Source organism: Rhinatrema bivittatum, chromosome 9 (genome assembly GCF_901001135.1).
Source record: "Rhinatrema bivittatum chromosome 9, aRhiBiv1.1, whole genome shotgun sequence".
Classification (NCBI taxonomy): Eukaryota; Metazoa; Chordata; class Amphibia; order Gymnophiona; family Rhinatrematidae; genus Rhinatrema; species Rhinatrema bivittatum.
In genome coordinates, this window is record NC_042623.1 from 182,017,795 (window position 1) to 182,043,159 (window position 25,365).

At 45.9% G+C, this 25,365-nt stretch overlaps 2 protein-coding genes across 2 annotated transcripts in view; one reads left to right on the forward strand and one right to left on the reverse strand.

Moving 5' to 3' along the window:
* The window catches only part of IQCG (IQ motif containing G), a 133,002-nt gene extending 120,552 nt beyond the window's left edge, over positions 1-12,450 (reverse strand). The window contains exon 1 of the mRNA XM_029616388.1: positions 12,216-12,450. The gene's annotated coding sequence lies outside the window, so the exon portion shown is untranslated. The remainder of the gene's footprint in view (positions 1-12,215) is intronic.
* Positions 12,451-12,720: 270 nt separating this feature from the next.
* PSMD1 (proteasome 26S subunit, non-ATPase 1) overlaps positions 12,721-25,365 on the forward strand; it is a 244,400-nt gene continuing 231,755 nt past the window's right edge. The window contains 8 exon segments of the mRNA XM_029614980.1: positions 12,721-12,910; positions 16,725-16,768; positions 22,051-22,124; positions 22,207-22,376; positions 22,946-23,151; positions 23,650-23,793; positions 23,980-24,206; positions 25,138-25,198. Of these exon segments, the coding sequence (XP_029470840.1) occupies positions 12,895-12,910; positions 16,725-16,768; positions 22,051-22,124; positions 22,207-22,376; positions 22,946-23,151; positions 23,650-23,793; positions 23,980-24,206; positions 25,138-25,198 (942 nt within the window). The 5' untranslated portion in view covers positions 12,721-12,894.

The window sequence follows — 25,365 nt, forward strand, 5'->3', positions numbered from 1 at the left end:
GCAGTTACTACCCTTAACAGATGGTAAGGGAGTAACTTGCACGACACAGCAGTTAAAATCCTTAACCTCTTGCTGGGCAGACTGGATGGACCATTTGGGTCTATATTTACTGTCCCTTACTATGTTTGTATAACTAGACGGTGCCTGCACTACGTACTGAGGATAGCAGACCCTGAGGCCAGGGGTTGCATTGTGTACCATTGGGGTTAGTGTACTCAAGGCTGGGTTAGGGGCTGGAAATAGCCTGTCCTAAGGATGGGGGGGCAGATATGACAGCACTGTTTATTGCTGGGCATTACACACCCTGAAATCAGGGGAGGGGTTACACTGTATATTACTAAGGATAGTGTACCCAGAGTCTAGGGGGAAGAGGCTGCACTGTATATTCCTGGGGATAGTGTACCCTGAGGCTGGGGGAAGGGGGTGGCACTGTATATTCCTGGGGATAGTGTACCCCGAGGCTGGGGGAAGGGGGTGGCACTGTATATTCCTGGGGATAGTGTACCCCGAGGCTGGGGGAAGGGAGTGGCACTGTATATTCCTGGGGATAGTGTACCCCGAGGCTGGGGGAAGGGGGCTGCACTGTATATTCCTGGGGATAGTGTACCCCGAGGCTGGGGGAAGGGGCGGCACTGTATATTCCTGGGGATAGTGTACCCCGAGGCTGGGGGAAGGGGCGGCACTGTATATTCCTGGGGATAGTGTACCCCGAGGCTGGGGGAAGGGGCGGCACTGTATATTCCTGGGGATAGTGTACCCCGAGGCTGGGGGATATTCCTGGGGATAGTGTACCCCGAGGCTGGGGGGGCGGCACTGTATCCTGGGATAGTGTACCCCGAGGGCTGGGGGAAAGGCAGCACTGTATATCCTGGGGATTAGTGTACCCCGAGGCTGGGGGATGGGCTGCACTGTATATATCCTGGGGATAGTGTACCCCCGAGGTGGGGCTGCACTGTATATTCCTGGGGATAGTGTACCCCGAGGCTGGGGGAATTGCACTGTATATTCTGGGGATAGTGTCCCCAGGAGGCTGGGGCTCTGCACTGTATATTCCTAGGGATAAGTTGTACCCCGAGGCTGGGGGAAGAGTCCGGCCTGTATATTTCCTGGGGAATAGTGTCCCCGAGGCTGGGGGCTGCACTGTATATTCCTAGGGATAGTGTACCCCGAGGCTGGGGGAAGAGTCGACACTGTATATTCCTGGGGATAGGGTACCCGAGGCTGGGGGAAGGGTCGGACACTGTATATTCCTGGGATAGTGTACCCACGAGGCTGGGGGGAAGGGGCGGCACTGTATATTGCCTGGGATAGTGTTACCCCGAGGCTGGGGGAAGGGGCCTGCACTGTATATTCACTGGGATAGTGTAACCACCCGAGGCTGGGGGAAGGGGCTGCACTGCTATATTCCTGGGGATAGTGTACCCCCGAGTGGCTGGGTGAAGGGGCGGCACTGTATATTCCTGGGATAGTGTACCCCGAGGCGGGGGAAGGGGCCGGCACTGTATATTCCTGGGGATAGTGTACCCCGAGGCTGGGGGGAAGGGGCTGCACGTATATTCCTTGGGGATAGTCTTTACCCCGAGACTGGGGGAAGAGGTGGCCAGGAGCACTTTTTTCCTAAGTCTTTTGAACAATGTTTTTTCCAGCGGAGCACAGACTTTGTGTGATGCCAAGAGGATTTCTTTGGGTCAATTATGTGCTATGGCTCATCAGGCACATCCTCCAAGTGAAAAGAGCGTGACAGAGCGTCTGCTCTGGTGTTTCTATCTCCAGGGCGAAACTTGAGCATGAAGTCGAACCTATTATAAAATAGGGACCATCTGGCCTGTCTAATTCAGACATTGTGCGTGGCAGAGATGCTCTAGATTTTTATGATCCGTGAATACGGTTATTTGATGTTGAGCGCCTTCGAGCTAAGGCCGTCATTCCTTGAATGCAAGCTTTATTGCCAAGAGTTCTTTATTGCCGATCCCATAGTTTTTCTCACGCGCTCCCGGCTTCAGCCGCTACACTTCTCCTCCTCTGCTGGGGCTCTCGAGGCCCAATCGGGGCAAGAGCCCACTCGCCTTTAAATGGCGAGCCATGCAGAGGAGGCCAACAGGAATACAAAAGAGAAACAAAAAAGAGAGAAAGAGAGAAAAAGGAAAAGAAGCCGAAGACCTCACACAGTGAGTCAGACACGCCCCCTGAGAGGCACTAGGCCTATCAGAAGGCGCCGAAAAGGGCTTTAAATCTTCGCGCCTTCCAGCGGCGTCACGCGCCCGAAGGAGCGCGACATAAGGGGCCTGCTCCTTAGTGCGCCCCTTGGAGAGCCCCAGGACCAGGGCCTCTCTCTTTCACAGACAGCATTTCCATCAACACCTAGAACGTCCAAATTCCAATACTCGCAAAACCCTCCCCGGCATTCATTCAACCTCTTCAAACGTCTATCCATCTTCCACCAGCAATCTCCCATCCTAATCAAACCTCACCTGCACTCCTCCAGATCTCTTCCAGATCTCATCCTGACACCATCTGTACTCATCCAGCACTCATCCTGACTTCTGCCAGCACTAATCCTGACATCATCCAAACTCATCCAGCACCCATCCTGACTCCATCCAGCATTCATCCTGACATCATCTGTATTCATCCAGCACCCATCCCGACTTCATCCAGCATTCATCCTGACTTCATCCAGCATTCATCCTGACATCATCCTGACTTCATCCAGCATTCATCCTGCACCCATCCCGACTTCTTCCAGCATTCATCCTGACATCATCCAGCATCCATCCTGACTTCAGCCAGCACTAATCCTGACATCATCCAAACTCATCCAGCACCCATCCTGATTTCATCCAGCACTCATCCTGACTTCTGCCAGCACTAATCCTGACATCATCCAAACTCATCCAGCACCCATCCTGACTCCATCCAGCATTCATCCTGATATCCAAACTAATCCAGCACCCATCCTGACTTCTTCCAGCATTCATCCTGACATCATCCAGCATCCATCCTGACTTCATCCAGCACTCATCCTGACATCATCCAAACTCATCCAGCACCCATCCTGACTTCATCCAGCATTCATCTTGACATCATCCAGCATTCGTCCTGACACCATGTGTATTCATCCAGCACTCATACTGACCTCAACCAGCACTCATCCTGACTCCATCCAGCACTCATCCGAACCTCATCCAACACTCACCCGAATCTCTTCAAGAAATCATCTGCTTCCCATCAATCTCCCTAATCAACTATACCACGCACACAGACCTATTCCAACAATCATCCCATAAACTTCCAGCTACAGCCAGTTCCTCCACTCATCCAGACCTCCCCCCAAAATCCTCCTCCCTCCCTCCCGCACATAAACATCTTCTCTAACAATACCATACTCGGCCCACAATTCCAAGGCAAGAGGGTCGTTCGAGCACCCCAGGAAACTCCAAACAACCCAACCATGGCTTCACCCCCCAACGCGACTCATCAGAAAAGAAACAGATACTTGATTAACATCAACATCTCAAAAACCTATTTTATCTCATCTTCTTTCTGGTAACTCAATCATTAACCAAGAAATTCATGCTAATATCTGACATAATCCAAGAAAAGAACCCCGACTTCATTGCCATAAGCGAAACCTGGTTTAAAAATACGTATCAAGTTCTAACGAATCATCTAACCAACAATGCTTACGACTTATTTTCAGTCCCACGCAAGTCTTGCAGAGGTGGAGGACTACTCCTCATCATAAAAAAAATCTCGCAATGAAACTGATACCTCACAACCTCCCTAAGAAATATGAAATCTCTCTATTTGACTCAGAATTCCTACAATTATGTCTAGTATACTGCCCTCCAAAACTTCTAGACAATGAGATCTCCCCACTCTTAGAATTCTTAATAACAAACATTAGCAGGAAAAAAACGACGAAATTACTCGGGGACTTCAACCTCCACACAGATGCAAACCCCAGATCACAAAACTGCCAAACCCTGCTCGACATGCTGTCCAGCCTAAACCTGAACCAACTAGTTAACAACCCCACTCATAAAGCAGGTCACACTTTAGACCTGATCTTCACCAACAACTTTTTCTCAGACACATCTATATCATCCAAACCAGTCCCCTGGTCCGACCACTACCTCTTACAATGCAGGACACAAGTAACAACCAACAACATGACAAGAACAAACAAACCACTATCATTCAACTACAGACCGCCCTTCCAGCCCAACTTACTCCAACAAGAACTAGGAAAACAACTAGCAAATCTGGACCTCTCCAATATAAACAACGCTACTCAATCCTGGCTCCACCTTACAGAACAAACTGCAAATAACATAAACCCCGTGACATCGAAAATGATTTAAAAAAACAGAGGAAAAAACAACCCATGGTTCGACTCTCACCTGAGATCAATGAAATCCAACCTGAGGAAGATGGAAAAAGAATGGCGAAAATCCAAATGCCCAATAACCCTACAAAGATACCGCTCGCAACTCGCCTCCTACAAAAAAATGATTCTGAACACCAAACACGACTACTATAGTCAAAAGATAAAAAACTTAACAAATAACTCCAACTCCCTCTTTAACATTGTAAGAAACCTCATAGACGAGAACAATAACAACACCCCCACATCCGATACAAATAATTTAAGTCAAGAACTTGCCATGTTCTTTAAGAACAAAATAAGCAAAATTACTGGCACCTTCAACAAATCCTCGATCATAGAAGAACTTTTTAACACAACAACCATAACACCTTGGTTGAATTTCGACCCAATTTCAAATACTGAAACTGAAAAAATGCTAAGAAAAATAAACCCAGCTCGTCATGATCTTGATATAATCCCAACCCGAGAGCTAAAGGAAATGGCACACATTATTGCCCCAACCATAGCTGCAATTATAAACAAATCACTAGAAGATGGTGAGCTACCAACTAAATTAAAAATCGCAACAATCGCTCCAATATTAAAAAAAAGAACCTTGATCCTGACGATTTGAATAATTACCGTCCTATTTCTAACCTTCCCTTACTCGCAAAGATGACAGAGAAAGCAGCACTGATACAGCTTAATGAACACCTAGAGAACAACAAAATTCTACAACCCTCACAACATGGTTTCAGGAAAAACCGCAGCACAGAAACACTGCTTCTCAATTTATCAAACAAAATAATAAGAGGCTTCGACAACAAACTAAGCCATTTACTAATCCTACTAGACCTCTCTGCGGCATTCGACACCATAGATCACAAAAGCCTGATATCAAGACTTGCAAGCATAGGTCTTTCAGGAAAAACTCTCGACTGGTTCACATCATTCCTAAAAGACAGGTTCTTCAAAGTCACTCTTAACAACTCTTCTGATCCCTTCCCCCTTGAAACAGGGGTACCACAAGGATCCACCCTTTCGGCCACCCTCTTTAATATTTACCTACTCCCACTATGCCAACTCATCTCAAGTCTAGGCGTAACTTATTATATGTACGCCGACGACATTCAACTCCTCATCCCAATAACCTCAACGATGAAGATGCATTGAGTCTAACAGCCAACCACCTTATCTCAATTAGAAACATGCTGAACCACCTAAAGTTATGCCTCAACATGAGCAAAACAGAATGCATCCTCATTGAAAGAAATAACACAGGACAAATAACACCAATGCCTTCCTTAGAAATTGACAACACTAACATCCAACTGAAGAACAATGCAAAGGACCTTGGTATCTGGATCGACAATGAACTAAGCTACAAAAAGAACATCGCAATGAAAACTAAAGAAGGCTTTCATAAACTTCACATACTGAAACATCTTAAACCGCTGCTACACCAACAAGAATTCAGAACCGTCCTGCAATCACTTATTTTCACCAGCCTCGATTACGGCAACTCGCTCCTGCTTGGCCTTCCAAAATCCACACTAAAACCGCTCCAATTGTTACAGAGTACTAACCGGCAAGAAAAAATCAGACCACATCACCCCTGTTCTGAAAAGTCTACACTGGCTACCGGTCGAACAAAGAATCGAATTCAAAACTTTAACAACATTACATAACGCAATTTACAATGCAGACAACACTGCCCTCGATAACCTGATTCAAATACACAAATCACAACGAACGACGAGAACAACCAACAAACTGCACCTAATCATACCCTCTCTTCCTTCAGAAAAGCTTTCAAACACCAGAAACAGAACCTTCTCCATCGTGGGACCGAAATTATGGAACTCCTTACCAGATCACCTAAGAACACTCAGCGACATCAAATCGTTAACAAAAGAAAATCAAAACATGGTTATTCAGACAGACATTTACAGATGGTGTTGGCTAAGATAAACGCAACCGCTCAGGAACATTATCCCCCCCCCCCCCCCCCCAATTATAATTGCACTAATCTTACAAGAACCTCTCTCTCGTCAATCCCCACCTATCCTCAGACCCCTAAAAGTGTCATTTTTGGTTCAATCTTTAGTTTGACTCTGACCGATCCCCGAGAAATATTCCTCCTTTTCTATCCCATCCTAACCCAAGCAAGGGATTCCCAAACACACTCATGATATTACGTAACATATGTATCAATACTTATTTGTACACTGTTTGTATACTACCTGCACACTGCAAGACCTATGTGTACTCTGTTTGTACCCTCCTTCAACACTGTAATACCTGTTATTCAGTTAAAAAGTTACTCAGTTATATTGTTCAGTATCTGTAATAAGTTGTTATAATGTAAACCGGAGTGAAGGCAGCTTGCTATACCTCGGTATATAAAAGACTTCAAATAAATAAATAAATAAATAAATAAAATCTTCGTGAGAAGAACGAACAGGGACGTAAGGCTTTCGAGTCTATTTGCCACCTCTTCCCTCACCCACAATATACAATGCTCCTACTCACAAACTGGCCTGTACCCTTGATCTTGTGTTCTATAATCCTCATTTTATTTCTGTACCCCCAACTGCACTTTCTATATATCCTGTACCCCGGTCTGCTTATTCACTCATCCACCTCTCCGTTGCCATTAACAGCAGCTCTTTACAACAGAATCCAGACAAGGACAAAAAGATCCACTTTAGAAGAAAGAAAATAACTACAGAAGCTTTTATTGAAGTTTTCTTACCAAATATGCCCCTAACAATCATGGAACTCTGCAATCAGTACTACTCTCAATTCTATAGCTCCTCTAGTTCCTTATGCTGCAGAATCGCAACGTCATGCCCCTGGTACTCAGTGTCTTTACGAACTCTGAAAACTACCCTAAGGCATCATGAATGTTATTGGTGCAAATATAGTACAATCACTGCCAAAAGCTTTCTTTTTTGTTTGAGAAAATATAAAAAATAAATCAACATTGCCAAGAAAACCTTTTATTCCCAAAAAATAATCACTGCCAATGGAAATCCTTCTGTTCTTTTTAATATTGTGAAGTCTGACTACTATTCCTCATATTGATCGTTCTCATATTGATGCTCTTTGCAACCACAAGGCAACCCATTTCCAATAAAAAAATCTTTAAAATTCTGAGTAGTTTCCCACAGTCCTCTAATCATCAGCCAATCTTCCCTCCTCTGGCCTGCATCTGGTTGGAGTTTTCACATGTAGACCCTTCATCCATCACACGTATATTACATAAAACTAAAATCTCTTCATCTCCATTCAATCCCTGTCCTGGTCAACTTCTAAAAGCTTTAGGCAACCTTGCAAGCCCTTTCTCAAGTCAACTTGTTAACCAATCTTTGGATCCTGGCATCTTCCCAGACGTGCTTAAGAAAACATCATCCGTCCAGTCCCGAAGAAAAAAAAATGAGAACATGACAAACGCTGCTAACCTCCATCCCACTGCATCTCTCACTTCTCTGGCAAAAATACTTGAATCTGTAGTCTTACATCAATTCTCTATCAGAAAATGCTCTCCTTCATCCAAATCAACGTGTATTTCATAAAGGCCATAACCCAGAGATATTACTTTCCTCTTTTGACACCTTAATAAGAGGTTTTGATGCCAACTTTGATTATATCCTAGTGCTTTTAGATATCTCAGCTTCCTTTGATACTCTAGACCATCAAATTCTTCTTCACCAATTGCAGTCAATTGGTCTGACAGACACTGTCTTAAACTGGTTTCGCACAAACCTATCAAACTGTCCACATCAGATCCATATCGGTCCCTATTCATCTGAATGGTACACTCCCTTATCTGGTGTCCCTCAAGGCTCATCACTTTCTGCTATTCTATTTAACATCTATCTAATACGCTATGCCACCTCCTCAACAGTCTTGATATTCAATTTAAAATCTATGCGGATGACATTCAGTTCTTTGTACCTTACTCCATATCTTATCTACCATTAATATATGGCTATCTCACAATCGTCTTAAATACTTCCAAAAGAGAAATCATTCACTTCTCAACTATCCCCCATTCTGCTTGTAGCCCCCCCATCATTAAGAACATAAGAACATGCCATACTGGGTCAGACCAAGGGTCCATCAAGCACAGCATCCTGTTTCCAACAGTGGCCAATCCAGGCCATAAGAACCTGGCAAGTACCCAAAAACTAAGTCTATTCCATATTACCGTTGCTAGTAATAGCAGTGGCTATTTTCTAAGTCAACTTAATTAATAGCAGGTAATGGACTTCTCTCCAAGAACTTATCCAATCCTTTTTTAAACACAGCTATACTAACTACACTAAACACATCTTTTGGCAACAAATTCCAGAGTTTAATTGTGCGTTGAGTGAAAAAGAACTTTCTCCGATTAGTTTTAAATGTGCCACATGCTAACTTCATGGAGTGCTCCCTAGTCCTTCTATTATCTGAAAGAGTAAATAACCGATTCACATCTACCCGTTCTAGACTTCTCATGATTTTAAACACCTTTATCATATCCCCCCTCAGCCGTCTCTTCTCCAAGCTGAAAAGTCCTAACCTCTTTAGTCTTTCCTCATAGGGGAGCTGTTTCATCCCCTTTATCATTTTGGTCGCCCTTCTCTGTACCTTCTCCATCACATCTATATCTTTTTTGAGATGCGGCGACCAGAATTGTACACAGTATTCAAGGTGCGGTCTCACCATGGAGCGATACAGAGACATTATGACATTTTCCATTTTATTCACCATTCCCTTTCTAATAATTCCCAACATTCTATTTGCTTTCTTGACTGCCACAGCACACTGAACCGACGATTTCAATGTGTTATCCACTATGACGCCTAGATCTCTTTCTTGGATTGTAGCACCTAATATGGAACCTAACATTGTGTAACTATAGCATGGGTTATTTTTCCCTATATGCATCACCTTGCACTTATCCACATTAAATTTCATCTGCCATTTTGATGCCCAATTTTCCAGTCTCACAAGGTCCTCCTGCAATTTATCACAATCTGCTTGTGATTTAACTACTCTTATCAGTTTTGTATCATTTGCAAATTTGATTATCTCACTCGTCGTATTTCTTTCCAGATCATTTATAAATATATTGAAAAGTAAGGGTCCCAATACAGATTCCTGAGGCACTCCACTGTCCACTCTCTTCCACTGAGAAAATTGTCCATTTAATCCTACTCTCTGTTTCCTGTCTTTTAGCTAGTTTGTGATCCACAAAAGGACATCGCCACCTATCCCATGACTTTTTACTTTTCCTAGAAGCCTCTCATGAGGAACTTTGTCAAACGCCTTCTGAAAATCCAAGTATACTACATCTACCGGTTCACCTTTCTACATGTTTATTAACTCCTTCAAAAAAGTGAAGCAGATTTGTGAGGCAAGACTTGCCTTGGTTAAAGCCATGCTGACTTTGTTCCACAATCGTCTTAAATACTTCCAAAACAGAAATCCTTCACCTCTCAACTATCCCCCATTCTGCTTGTAGACCCCCATCATTTCTACTTCTAGATGATTTACCTATTCCAATTATCTCAAAAGCACGAAACCTTGAGGTAACCTTAGACTCAAGTCTAACTATGACTTATCACATCTCAACCACTGTTAGAAAATCTTTTTTCGATCCAAGATGGCGTCGGCAAGTAGCTAGTGGCTGGTGCGGCGTTTTCTTTTCCTGAGTATTGTATTTATTTATTTCCAAACATTTGATATTCCGCTTTTATCTGGACCAGAGTCAAAGTGGATTACAATAAATTAGAACAGCTTAATATGCCAGTATCAAAGCAGATGCTCGAACATGACCAACAGTACAGAATAATTTTAATTTAACTTAGCACAATGTATAAGTTGAACATTGACAGTACCAGAACTAATATAATTTAACATATAGTATAGATCAAAACAGAAAGAGACCAAATAACAATATCACCATTGATCTCCAGCTGAGTGGTGATGGCAGTGGCACTAACAGGCCCATACAGTAAAAAATATGCGGGAGAGCTGGCGCTCTGAGGTGAGCACCCACTCTCCCAACGCGCGCCCAGGCACCTCTCCTGGGCACACGATTCACTATTTAAATTAGGGCCCGCGCTAATAAGGAGGCGCTAGGGATACTAGCATGTCCTTAGCGCCTCCTTATCGGCAGAAGTGGCAGCTGTCGGCGGGTCTGACAGACGACACTTAATTTTACTGGAGTCGGTTGTAAAACCCGCTGACAGCCACGGGTTCGGAAACCAGACGCCAGCAAAATTGAGCGTCTGGTTTTCGAGCCGCGGGCCGATTAAAAATTTTTTTTTTTTTGATTATTTTAAACTTTTGGGGCCTCCGACTTAATATCGCCATGATATTAAGTTGGAGGGTGTACAGAAAAGCAGTTTTTACTGCTTTTCTGTACACTTTCCCGGTGCTGGCAAAAATTAATGCCAGCCCTTGGGTAGGCACTAATTTCTGAAAGTAAAATGTGCGGCTTGGCCGCACATTTTACTTTCTGTATCGCGCGGGAATAACTAATAGGGCCATCAACATGCATTTGCATGTTGCGGGCGCTATTAGTTTTGGGGGGGGGTTGGATGTGCGTTTTCGACGCGCTATTACCCCTTACTGAATAAGGGGTAAAGCTAGCATGTCGAAAACGCGCGTCCAAACGCAGGTTAACAGTGCACTCCATCAGAGCACGCTGTACTGTATCGGCCTGTTAGATTGTAAGCCCTCTTGAGAATAAGGAAATACCTACAGTACCTGAATGTAAACCGATGTGATATCTCAGATCGAATGTCGGTATATAAAAATAATAAATTAAATTAAATAATAATCCATTAATAATTATCAATGCTCGAGTGATTTGTTTTGTGAATCTGTTTATTTTGGCCAACTTATTAGCCTACTCTTTTTTTTTAGTTAACCCTCCATAAATTTAAAAAACTCTTGATCTCTTTTATAGGCCTATATATACATAAAAAGTGTTATTTTTGGAACTAAAAAATAAAGAATGAAATGTACTTCCTTAATCGAAATCTGTGCTTGTTTGTTGCTGAACAAATACTTAATTCTCTGTAAAACTTGAGATAAGCACACATAAATTTCAACAAAAATGAGATTATTTATTATTCTTACTCTTGCTGCTTGTTAAACAACAAAAAGCTTGTTCACACATGTAAGAAATTGAAAACTGCAGTTCAAAAGGTGAGATAAGAGACATATGATAGAGACATTTAAATACCTCCACAGTTTCCATGCACAGGAGGTGAGCCTTTTTCACAGAAAGGAAGCTCTATAACTATAGGACATAGGAAAAGGGTGAAAGGGGGTAGACTCGAGTAATCTTTGGAGAGGGTGGTGGATGCATGGAATAGCCAGCCTCCTAGTGGAGAGAAAAGCTGCATCTAAATTCAAGAAAGCAAGGGATAAACACAAGGAATCTCAAAGGGAGTGATGGGAATTGTAAAGCTAAATTCATTAGTGGATGATCTTTTTCTGCTGTCAGCTTTCTCATCTATATTTATTGTGGCAATCCTGAAAACCCAGTTGGCTAGCTGTGATTCCAAGAGACAATTGGATCTACTCAGGACCCCCCTCCCCCGGGAGAAATGGATTTTGAACGTTGTTAATCCTCCTTCCACCACTGTTCTCCCATGGGTGTAGCACAGATGAACATTTTAATAAGTGTTTCCTTTTGCTCAGAATATTGAGTTTAAAGTCTGCGATGGATATTCATCCTTACAAGACAGTGAACCCTAGTTATTAGCTTTTTCATCATCGGGGAAAGTTTCACATTCATTGATGCACCTTTAATAATCCAGAATTTCCAAGTGGCAGATTTTACCTGGTTTTAGACTTTTAAATCTTAGTGTGCAGTGGTGTTTCTTCTCGTTCCACGCCTACGCAGGACAGCAAGTACCAGAATGCAACAGGAGAGGGAAACCAAAGACAGGTCTTGACTCCACGGTCTCCCTCCCGGGTCACTCAGTACTTTGCTACCTCACCGCTGGCTCGGCGGAGGCGCTGCCAAGGTAACCAGAAGTCATTGAACATGAAATGTCCTGAGTCAGAGCAGGGTACAGAGCTATAGATGGAGCTTCCGCGTTTCAAGCCTCGCTCTCGCACCAGCCGTCTATAATGAATGAAAAGAAGGGGAAGAGACCCTGTCCTCTTCGCCGCATGATCCTACAGCGAGGCTTGAACCGCATAGAGCGGCCTACTGGATTGGATGAGTTAGGACCCGATATCAGAGCGAGGCTTGAAACGCATAGCCACCTTCTCATACTGTGATTGGATGGGTTAGGACGGGACCTCAGACGTCACCGTCTCGTGATTGGGTAGAGGTTGGTTCGGCCCTGATTCAGAGTGAGGTTTGGAACGCACCCTCACCTGTGGAGTGTATCGTGGGGCACCGGCAAAGAAGAGAACCCGGCAGAGCTGCCACCGTAGAGCCGGCAGGAGAAGCAGCAGCGGCGGCGGAGCCCAGTGTCAGACGGACAGAGAGCGACGGATACAGCACCGCCATGATCACCTCCGCAGGTGAGAGAGAGAGAGAGAGAGAGAGAGAGAGAGAGGGGCCGGAGCCGGGATTAGCTGAGTCAGAGCTGGGCCTGTGTCCTGGAGTTCTCTTGCACTGCCCTAGACTCGTAGAATTCAGCCAGCGCTCGTTCGGTTTCTCTTAATGCTCGGGGTTTGCCCTCCAGCGTTCCCCAGACCAGTGCTGGACATTACTGAGGCGCCTGGGGTAAGCAGACCTGAGCTGTGGACCCACAGTAGTCTTCAGACGGGCACAGCTCGCCCTGGCAGCCCAGCACCCGGTGTTTGTCCATGCCTGAGAGAGAGAGAGAGAGAGCGGATCTGACATTGTTAGTACTCCCTTGTCTCTCTGTGGAGCTGAAGCTGTTGCGTTTCTCCTTGGTGATTTTTCAGCGACTCGTCTCCTGTCCGGTTTTCCTGGGTGACAGTCTTGGCACCCGGACTGTGCTATGCCATGTTGGGCTGGGTTTGTAGGGACTCCAGTGTGTGCTGTTCTATGTTTCAAAAGCGCATGAAATTTGAGCAAACTACTCCCTAAATAAATCGGAACAAAATCTTTAGCTAATGTTATTGTTTTGAACAGGGAGATGTTTATTCTTAAGCAAGCTTCCTAATTGCAAAGAAAGAGGGTACCCGGCCCCTTGAATGACAGTGTCTGTACTAATTTTCCATTCCATCTTGTGCTGTATTATTAGAATATGGGTAGCTTCCTTTCTAAGTATTTTGAAATCTGACCTTTTGCAACTATTAGTTATTGGTCAGTGTGTGGTGTCATATGGTTCCACTACCAACTTCAGTGATGAGTCTGTGTGGACTTGAAAAATTAGATATACCGAGCTACTACTTTAATTTCAAATAGGTATAAATACATAAATTTAAACTTGTTGCAGACTCATGTCTGAGATTCAGGCAGAGAAGACTTGATCATAGGGACATGTTTACCACCGAATACCGCCATCTGGTTTGGTTTTCTCCAGAACCCTAAAGTGCAACACTGACTCAGCCATGATCTAGGCTGGTTGAATTCTTGATCCTTGTGAAGTCCCAAGTTGGAAGTCTGCCATACTGGCTCTATTTAATTGGGCAGAGAATTTTACTTTACACTACACATAAACATAGTAAATATAAACACTAAAAAATAATGCTCTGAATGTAAGTTAGATTTATGATATACTAAAATCCCAATAATATGCTTGCTCTTCACATTTTTAAATTATAACAAATCTGGAATTTTTATCCTAAGGTCTCAGCAAATAGTCATAAAATAAGATGTCTGCAAAATACTAAGTAATTATGTGCTTCCTTAATCTTAATAGGCAACTTGTTTTACATAAATGCAACGTAATAGCTAAAAGCTGCCCTCATAGTTGCCAGTTTGACAGATGAAGATGGAATATCCAAAAGATGTTCAGATTATCTTGGTGATTGGACTGGAGTATATTTTGAAATTCATTTAGCAAAATGGCTTGGAGAAGCCCAGTAAGTACATTTAAAAACCAATACCATAGTTTTAAACTGGATTCTAGCTTCTGCTGGCAGCCAGTGTAATTCACGTACAATTGGCTTGATGTGATCGTACTCTCACCAAAGCTTTGTTCTGGAGGAGCTGCAAATGCTTCATGCTAATCCCTGATAAATCCTTAAATGTAAACCGATGTGATATCTCAGGTCGAATGTTGGTATATAAAAATAATAAATAAATAAATAAAAAATATGATGAATTGCAATAATACAATCAACTCGTAATACAGGCATGCACAGTAGTTGTTAAACTCTTTACAGGCACAAAATGATGCTATCTAATCAACTGTGGTCCACAGAAAGAAGCTCAGACCACAGAAGAAATCTGAGGCTTTCCTTATTGTCCCCCCAGATCAATCCAGATGCATTGGTTTTTCTTCCCTACCAGCAGATGGAGACAAAGATGAAAAGCTTTACTGTACTGTTGGTACTTAAGCTAGTGTACCACCTACAGTCCATCTGTATTCTGTCTCCAGTAGATGGTAGAGGTGCGAAACTTGCAGTCACTGTGGAGTTCATGGCGTCCCTTGAGCTCACAGAGGCTTATCTACGCATACCCATCCACAAGGAATATCAGAAGTTCCTTCGTTTTGTGGTATTCGGGGGGTGGGGGTGGGGGGTGGGAGAGCATTTACTGAGTGCTTCTGTGTGGTCTCTCAACTGTGACTTGCACGTTCACAAAGGTAATGGGGGCTGCTGCTCTCCAAAAGGAGGCCATTTTAATGCCTCCCTATCTAGACAACTGGCTTATTTGGGTGAAGTCGTGAGACCTTTGCTGCCGATCTGTACAAAGGGTGATGTAGAGGCTTGGGCTGGGTTGGAATTTGACAAAGAGTATCTTGATTCCTTCCCAGTCTCTAGAATATCTGGGGGATCATTTTGATACCAGAGTGGGCAAAGTATTTCTCACGATGTAAAGATTGAAGCACAAAAGTTGTTACAACATCAGTTGCCTAGAGTCGGGGTTTACTTCTAGGTTCTTGGATCTGTGGTGTCTACCCTAGCTCTGGTTCCTTGGGTGTTCATGCATATGCATCCACTAGCAACTGTACCTGTTCAACGCCCGGGCGGCGAGCCTTTTTATTGGCACATATGCTCTTTATGGAAGCGTTAGCTGAAAAGGAAAAACTAAATTGTTTTCACCCAGGGCAAGGGACGTGGAGGCAGATTTGCTAAAGCCAGGGCTGGCAAAGTTTATTTACCAACTGTCTCTCGCACTCCCCCACACGCCGTCTCCTCTCTCTCACACACACATTCTCTCTCACCGGCATTCCCCCCCACCCCCCATGCTCTCTCACACCCTCCTGCTCTCTCTCACACTCCCCTCCCCGACACACATTCTCTCTCACCGGCATTCCCCTCCCCCCCCATGCTCTCTCTCACACCCTCCTGCTCTCTCTCACACTCCCCTCCCCGACACACATTCTCTCTCACCGGCATGACGTGGGACCTGCGCCGTTCGCAGCAAAGATGAAGGCCCGGCATGCCGTTCGCGACACACGGGGGCCTTCCATTTTTGCCTTGAGCAGAAAATAGCAGCGGAGGCCCCGGCATGCTGCAAACGGAGCGTGTCCCGCAGCACATGCTCCGTTCACGGTGAAGATGAAGGCCCGGGTGCGCCGATCGCAGCACACGTGGGCCTTCCCTTTTCGCCGCGAACGGCCCTCTCTATTTCTGTGTTCCGGTGGTACCATGTCATCTGCTGATAGATTTAAAGAGGTTATTCTCTACCAGTGATAGATTTAAAGTGGTTATTCTCTACCTGTGTTCCAGGGTGGCCTTCCTGATGATATTGGGAATTTTTGGCTAGTGGGGACACGTGGTGGTGCTCTGGTGGCTGGGCAAGGGTCAGTGTCACGAGAAAGTGGGTTGACCAAAGCAAATGTGAGACGCAGAGATTGCTGTTAGCCTTTGTAAGGATGGAGGCTGAGGGCAGAAAGATGAGGTTAAGACTTGCTTATACACTGAGTAAACTCGAGAGCAGGCATTCTTTCAGAGAAGTCTCTAATTGGTCTGCAGGCTGAAGCATCTGCATGAAAGTTAAGGTTTCTGAGGATGATTAAGTAGAGGGAGGTTGTCAAGTGGCAGAGATTAGTTGGAGGAGGTCAGGCAGGTTATCAGTAGGAAGGCAGAGGGGTTTTTTTGGTCTGCACTTGCTATTAAGCATTCACAGCCTGGTATTTGTGAGATGGAGGAGCTTGTGAGTCGTGAATGAGTCGGTTGGTATTTTTCCTGCTGTCGCCTTCTCTGTTGATATGATGAGCACTAAGTGCATTTATTTTCTTTTATTCTGTAGCTGGAATTATTTCCCTTCTGGATGAAGAGGAGCCACAGCTTAAGGTAGGTTGGGAAATCCTTAGTTCGTACTCTTGGGAGGGGTTTTCAGAGAGCACCCTACCAAGTCTCTGCACGCTGCTCTTCCCACTCTCAAGAGGAAGTGATTATCTGGGTAAGAATCCCCTCTCCCCCCACCCGTGGTTCAGTGTGAGGTTTTACCTGTGGGGGAGAGAGCGCCGCTGGCTGCCAACGCTTGGGGGCTTTATTTTGAAATCTCTGAGTGATTTATGGTGTGGGCTTTGTACCTGCTGCAAGGTAGGGGAGGAGTCTGGGGGTATGGAAATATCCAAGGCACCAGGGAGACTGTGGGAGTTTTCCTTTGAAAATGGGTGTGCGGGGACCTGCATACTCCCAACGGGGTTTAAAAAGGACGCCAAAGACAAATCATCCATCAAGCCCAGTCCTTGTCCTAATGAGGAGATCTGTTCCTTGCTGGGTTCCTGCAGTAAAAGATGGGTGTTCTTAAATTTACCTGACTAATAGTTGCTAACGAACCTCTCACAAGTAAACTTGTCCAGACCTTTTTTTTTTTTTTTTTTTTAGCTAAACTGGCAAACACCCCAGCTTAACTGTGCATAGTCTGAGAAAATAATAGTTACATAGAAATGACGGCAGAAGAAGACCAAACGGTCCATCCAGTCTGCCCAGCAAGCTTTCACTTTTTTTTTCCCCATACTTATCTATTACTCTTGTCCCTTGTAAGTGACTTTTTGTTCTATTTCCCATCCACCCCTGCCATCGATGTAGTTAGCAATGGTGGAGCTGCATCTAAGTGAAGTACCTAGCTAATTGGTTAGGGGTACTAACCGCCGTTATAGCAAGCTACTCCCATGCATGTTTATCCAGCCTGTGCAACTCAGTCCTTGTTGGTTGTTGTCTGAATATACATAATCTTTTCATCATCCCCCCTGCCGTTGAAGCAGAGATCTTTTTGTCATTCTCCCTGCCGTTGAAGCAGAGAGCTATGCTGGATATGCATTGAAAGTGAAGTATTAGGCTTATTTGGTTTGGGGTAGTAACCACCGCAAGAAGCAAGCTACTCCCCTGCTTTTTTTGTGAATGCAAATCCTTTTTTCCACATTTCCTCTTGCCGTTGAAGCATAGAGCAATGTTGGAGTCGCATTAATCGTGTGTATGTATATTTAATTTGGATATTAATCTCCAGGTAGTAGCCGTCATACCTGCAAGTTGCCCCCATGCCTCTTCACTTCATTCACATCCTCTAGACTTTATGCATCCACAGTGTTTATCCCACGTCTCTTTGAAATCCTTCACAGTTTTGGTCTTCACCCTTTCTCCGGAAGTGTGTCCCAGGCATCCATCACCCTCTCCGTGAAGAAAGTTCCTTAAATTTAGCTTTAATCTCCTATCGGTTATTCACGAAATGTCCTAGTACTATTTGAAAGAGTAAAGAACCTGTTCCACCTCACTCCTGGTTTTATAAACGTTTTAATCATATCTCCTTTCAGTGGTCACTTCTACAAGCCGATGAGCCCTAATCTGGTTTCTTCTTAAGGAAGTTAGTGTAGCTGTGTTTAAAAAAGGTTTGGATAAGTTCCTGGAGGAGAAGTCCATTATCTGCTATTAATCAAGTTTACTTAGGGAATAGCCACTGCTATTAATTGCATCAGTAGCATGGGATCTTCTTAGTGTTTGGGTAATTGCCAGGTTCTTATGGCCTGGATTGGCCTCTGTTGGAAACAGGATGCTGGGCTTGATGGACCCTTGGTCTGACCCAGCATGGCAGGTTCTTATGTTCTATCCCTGTTGTCCTTTTTGTTTCCCTTCTTTGCACCTTTTCTAGTTCCAGTATATCTTTATGTGAAATGGGGTGAGCAGAACCGCCCGCAGTACTTGAGGTGCGGTCTGTAGTTCCCTGGCACAACATTGGCTACGCTCTAATCTGCAGACACAGTGGCAGGTTTGGATGATGCGTTATAGATTGCTATGGTAGTACCAAGTCTGAAGTTTCATATTTAGGTTCCTCTAGAGCTCCTGGGTGAATGCCAGCAGGTCCTTTCGATTTGTAACTTTTTTGCTTTGACAGTTTACTTTAGCGTCTCTTCCAGATTCACGGTGATTTGCTTCTTTTGCTCTGAATCCTCAGCTACAAAGAACGGTTCCCTGTACGTACCCGGATCAGTGTGGATGCCTGGGTTTATGGAGACTGAGAGTTTCACTGACACTGTCTGATAACCCCAGTGCCACCTGCAGTCCCTCAGTATTTCTCTGTCTCCAGCAGGTGGTAGCTGCTGGCTTGGGCACGTTTTGGTTTTGAATCTTCCTCCCGGGGGTCTCTTTTGTTTTTTGGAATCGTAAGGGGTTCTACCCTGACCGGTTGAGGTGGGCGAGCCGGGGGTCGGGAACCTCTTTGTGTGCTTGACCTGTGCCCCCGGCGGGTGTAAATCTGGTGGTCTAGATCCCTCCCCTTCATGAAGCTGCTCTGATACCCCTTTCTTTTCTCTAAAAGAGGCACTCCTCTGTTCATTTATGTTTCAGGGCTAGGCTGCTGCCTCCATAATAAAGTTTTTGTTTAAAAAAAAAAAAAAAAGCCAGAAGCAGAAGTTTTGAGCTCAGGCGCAAGGCTTGCTGTGCGGGTGACTTCCTTTCAGGCTTCAGTGTGGGGGGGGGGGGGGGTCGGGGTCTGATCTTGGAGCAAGGTAGGTTTATTTCTGCCACAGGCAGTCCCCCTCTCCGGTGCTCTGTCTGTGTGGGGTGCTCCGGCAGGGAGGGCTCGTCGCGGGCAATTTTTGTTTTCTTTGGCAGTTCCCGCACCGTGGGGGGAGGGGACCCCCCTCCCTGGCCTGTTTTGACTTCGGTCACGATTGGGGGGGATGGGGAGGAGGAAGCAAGCCATAGGTTGCTGATTCCCAGCCCCCTGCAGGGGGGAAGGGGGTGGTATCAGACCTGCTGAGGCTTTTTTCTCCGGATTTTGTCCTGCTGAAAGCCCTTCAGAGATCCCCAGGCAGCGCGGCTCCAGGCTCAGTCGAACCTCTCAGGTCCAGCGGCTGCTCGGTCCTTCTCCTCCTTCCGGTACCGGTCAGGAGGAATCAGGCGTTACACTCGAGGTTCCTGGGGACAACCTTGATCAGGTCGACTCAGGGACCGGAGGGCCAGATCCAGGGGACAGTTTGCTCGCCTCAGACCGTGAGGGAGATGACCCAGAGGTGGCTCACCTTTTTCGGAAGGACGAACTTAAGGCTTTATTGCCTTTGGCCTACCGGGTTCTGGGGGTTAAAATGCCCTCCGCAGGAGTCCGATTTGGAGGGGGCTGATCCTATTTTGGAAAGTATGCGCAACTGTCCTACAGCTTTTCCATACCACATATTGGTGAAGAAATTGGTGGAGGTGGAAAGGAGTTTTCCTGATTCCGGTCTCAAGCTGGGGAGGGCCGTGTCACTGATTTATCCGGTGCCGGAGCAGTCTGTCAACGGCACTCGGTCCAGGGTACTTGGTCCATGAGAGAATCTACTCGGTCTGTCAACTGGTTAGAGACCAGGGCGGTCCGTTTAGCCTGCTGGAGTTTTTGCCGTTAGTCTGAGGTCGGTCAGTAAGGATTCTCTCAGACAATGTGACCGCAGTGGCTTACATCAGTCAGCATGGGGGAACCAAGAGCCAAGCAGTAGCTCAGGAGGCGCAACAGTTGATTCTTTGGGTGGAAAGGCACCTGGAGCGCATAGCTGTGTCCCACATAGCCGGGGTCGAAATCTTTCAGGCGGACTTCCTGAGTCGAACGCAGTTAGACCCGGGCGAGTGGGAATTATCGGATTCCGCGATGCAACGCATTCGAGATCGGTGGAGGTTCTCCTCATGTGGATCTCCTGGCGACTCGTCAAAGTGCCAAAGCGTTTTGTTTCTTTAGTTGGAGACGTTCGTACAGGGCTGAAGGAGTCTACGCGCTAGTTCTGCCTTGGCCACAAGGGGTCCTTCTCTCCCCGCCCTTCCCCCCCCCCTTCCCCCACCCAGCCAATAGTGGGCAAGGTGTTGCGTCACATAGAAAAACATCGTGGAGAGGTGGTATCGGTTGCTCCAGAGTGGCCGTGGTGTCCGTGGTTCGCTGATCTAATCAACCTGGCAGAGGATGGACCGATTTTACTTCGGGCATCTGGAGGGTCTCCTTCGTCGGGGCCCCTTATTTTCTGACCAGGCTATTCGCTTTGGTCTAGCGGCATGGGGTTTGAGAGGTGAAGGTTAAGGAGTGGAGGTTAAGCCGAAGCTGTCATAACCACCTTATTGCAAGCCAGAAGAAAGTGCACGAATATGGCTTACATTAGAGTATGGAAGGTATTTGATTCCTGGTGCGCTGCTCATGGAGTATGACCTTTCAAGACCTCTGTCCCGGACATTTTATCTTTTCTTCAAGACTGTTTCACTAAAGGCTTGTCTCCTAGCTCTCTTAGAGTGCAGGTGGCGGCCTTGGGCTGCCTTCCTGGTAAGATCGAGGGTTTCGCTATTTCCGCTCATCCGGATGTTAGGATCCTTAGAGGAACCAAGAATTTGCATCCTCCAGTTAGAACTGTTTGTCCATCCTGGAACCTTAATCTGGTCCTATGAGAGGCTTGTGTGCGGCGCCTTTTGAACCCCTGCAGAGAGCATCACTGAAGGACTTGACTCCCAAACTGGGATTTCTCGTCGCTATATGCTCGTCTAGAAGAGTTTCGGAGTTGCAAGCTTTGTCCTGTTGAGATCCCTTCCTTCAAATTTTGAGTTCAGGGGTTTCGTTGAGGACAGTGCCTTCTTTGTTTGCCGAAAGTGGTTTTCCTCATTTCATGTGACCCAGCCCGTGGAGCTTCCAGCCTTTCCATCGGTAGATGCATCCGCTCCGCATGCGAAGGCGCTCAAGCGGTTAGATGTTTGAGTTCTATTGTGCTAATTTTGTTCTGTGGAGCAGCACGAAGCGAGGTGTCAAAGCTTCTAAGGCTACTATTGTGCGTTGGTTGAAAGAGGCGATTGGGTCCACTTACATTACAGGAGGTCGTGAAATTCCGGAGGACTTACGGGCGTGGGTATCTCCCCAGCACCTTCTACAGTGAAGAACCAAGCAAATAATTCATTTAATTTTTCTGCAATGGCCTTTCCTCCCCCAGTGCCCCCTTTCCTTGTAGTTGTCTGTTGGTTGCATTTGTTGTATTATTTGCCAAGCTCCTCTTAAAACTCTTGCAGCCTGCATTATTGTTTTATATCTACTTTGCTAGTGCGTATGCTCTTTGCTCTTTCCTCTTTTCCTCATTGGACTTTGGGTTTTGGGCTTTGTAATAACTAAATGTCCTTTCCTTCTTCTCTAGGAGTTTGCTCTTCACAAGCTGAATTCTGTTGTGAATGATTTCTGGGCAGAAATTTCAGAGTCCGTGGATAAAATGTAAGTACGTGGCTGACTTTCTTGGTGCTGCTGGGAAGACGTCTTTACTCCTTGGCGCTGAACTTTCACCTTTCTCTTCCAGTGAAGTGCTGTACGAGGATGAAAGTTTCAGAAGTCGTCAGTTTGCTGCACTGGTGGCGTCCAAAGTGTTTTATCACCTGGGAGCCTTCGAGGAGTCCCTGAACTATGCTCTGGGGGCCGGTGACCTTTTCAATGTCAACGATAATTCAGAATATGTGGAGACAATTATAGGTACAGTCCTGTGCGCCATGGAGTGATAGAGGCCTTGCTGTGCTGTGCTGGTGAATAATGCGGCAGAGTCTGTTGTACTGGGCATAAGCCATCAATATCATTTTGATATCTGTGTTGAGATTATTTTTTTGTGCCGTACAACTCCCTCCTGTGGTTTCTTGGTGATTGTGAGCTGCTTGGGCAAACCATGAACATTTCACGAGAAACCTTTGTAGTGCAGAGGGAAGACGGTGCCCTCTGATCCCGGAGTGACTTCAGTATCTCCCTGACCAGGCAGCCTTACAGTGGAAGAGCTTTCTTTGTAAGAAGGGCCTGGAAGAGCATCTTTAACTCCAAGTTATTTAAACTGAAGCACGAGGTGCCAGTTTGTGGTTGTCTGTGTGGTGTGTTGTTTTTTTTTTTTTTCCCTGCTAGTTGAGGAAATGGTTCAGGTACAGAGGATGTAATTTGGAGGAGTAAATGTAAATCACCCCTTTTGCTGGCCATGCATGTGCCTGAAAGAGGAAGCTAGTTCCAGCTCTGCCTGGCCTTCCAGCAGCCGCTAATAGTTTCTCAATGTCGTTCTTTAGCAAAATGCATCGATCACTACACAAAGCAGTGTGTGGAGAACGCCGATCTTCCTGAGGGAGAGCGCAAAGCCGTGGACCAGCGGCTGGAAGGGATAGTGGACAAAATGTTCCAGCGCTGCCTGGATGACCACAAGTACAAGCAGGCCATTGGTATTGCACTGGAGACCCGCCGGCTTGATGTCTTTGAGAAAACGATCTTGGAATCGGTAGGTGGCAGACGGCAGGGATGGGCAGTGCCTCTTTGCTGCTTTTAGGCTCTGTTTCTTTTCTGGGTAAGTCACTGTGTCTTGATTCGGTGACTTGCTCAGAATCTGCAGAGCCTGGGGATTGGGCATTGTAAGCAGATGAGTCGATCTTATTAGGCATCCTTCTGGAATCAGCCGATTCCCCTGTAAGTGTTGCTACACACAGGATCCCACCCTAATAATCCTCTTGGAGCCTTGGCCATTTAACCCAGAGCCCCCTGCCACTTTTCCCGACTGGAGGTAACCCTAGAGATGCTGATGCTGTGTCTCCTCTGCGGGCAGTGTTACGGGTGATGTTACCGCATTGCTGGGTGTTCCTGCAACTTTTTTTTTTTTTTGCTCTGTACAGAAAATGGGGACAACTTGCGGTTTGTTGAGGTGGTTTCTTGGCAGTGACCCATTGGTTGATTGCAACTCACTGAAAGAAAAATGTGTGTGTGTTTGTGTGTTGTGTTTCAGAGCGATGTCCCGGGAATGCTGGCGTACAGCCTGAAGGTCTGCATGTCCCTGATGCAGAACAAGCAATTCCGTAACAGTGTGCTGAGAGTGCTGGTGAAGATCTACATGAACCTAGAGAAACCGGACTTCATCAACGTCTGTCAGGTAGGTCCCTGCTCATCTACGATCGTCCCATCCCTCAGCGGCTCAGGGACGCAGCTCCTTTCTTCCACACGGGATTCCACCCTGCTCCCACGTACCTGCACCGAGTTTGCATCTGCAGGATGCTGGTTTTCTTTTCTCCTCGACTGAACTAATCTTTGACTTTCCTCTGTTTCCCCCCTCTCCCAGTGCTTGATTTTCCTAGACGATCCTCAGGCGGTGAGCGACATTCTGGAGAAACTGGTGAAGGAGGACAGCCTTCTCACAGCATACCAGATCTGCTTTGATTTGTATGAAAGTGCGAGTCAGCAGTTCCTCTCCTCCGTCATTCAGAACCTGCGTACTGTGGGCACACCCATTGCTTCTGTGCCTGGCTCCACCAACACTGGCACCGTCCCTGGTGCAGACAGAGACAGGTGGGCAGAACTCGTAGAACAGGCTCCGAACGTCTTACTCTTTGGTTGGCAGGTGTACCCAGTGAAGGCCGCCTCTGCGATTAAACGTTTCAGTATTTGCTTCTGACAGCAGAGCTCATCCTGGCAGGACCTAGCAGCAGTAACCAAGTTAAATACCCGGTGAAATGAGTGGCAGTCCCTTACAGACTGAGGAAAGCAGTGATTGGGCAGATGAGGCACTAGACATTGATGTAGTGGAAAGAGGAGAGAGAGCAGTGAAAAGGAGGGGTCTTCTGGGTGAGCAGGACTGGTAGGGGTCAGTGAGGTAAGAGTTCTGAGGTGTGAAGTAGTGCAGAAGAAAGTCAGGTCAGGGGAGAGGGCTGTGCCAGCCTGTGGACACCAGAAGCTATGGGTCCTGGACTGGGCTGGGATTTCCATACCTCTCACACACTGTGTTCATACAGTATGTTATAAGAACATAAGAAATTGCCTTGCTGGGTCAGACCAAAGGTCCATCAAGCCCAGCATCCTGTTTCCAACAGAGGCCAATCCAGGCCATAAGAACCTGGCAATTACCCAAACACTAGGAAGAACCCATGCTACTGATGCAATTAATAGCAGTGGCTATTCCCTAAGTCAATTTAATTAATAGCCATTAATGGACTTCTCCTCCAAGAACTTATCCAAACCTTTTTTGAACCCAGCTACACTAACTGCACTAACCACATCCTCTGGCAACAAATTCCAGAGCTTAATTGTGCGTTAAGTGAAAAAGAATTTTCTCTGATTAGTCTTAAATTTGCTACTTGCTAACTTCATGGAGTGCCCCCTAGTCTTTCTACTATCCGAAAGAGTAAATAACTGATTCACATCTATCCGTTCTAGACCTCTTATCATATCCCCCCTCAGCCATCTCTTCTCTTATCAGCCCTTTGTTTCCTTTTGGATGTAGTGCATCTGTAGAGGCTGAAGAAAAGTCGGGAAGTTCATCTGCAGGGAAATCTACAGACACGGTGAGTATAGGAGCTTGGTATCGCCAGCGCTCCCCCCCCCCCCCCCCCATGTGTCTGTTCAGCCGTGCGTGCACTTCAGAGAGCCCTGGTGGTGCGCTGCTGGCAGCTGTAAGTGTTGGATATTTAACTCGTGTAACCTTTTGCAGAAGCAGGTTATCATCCTCCCC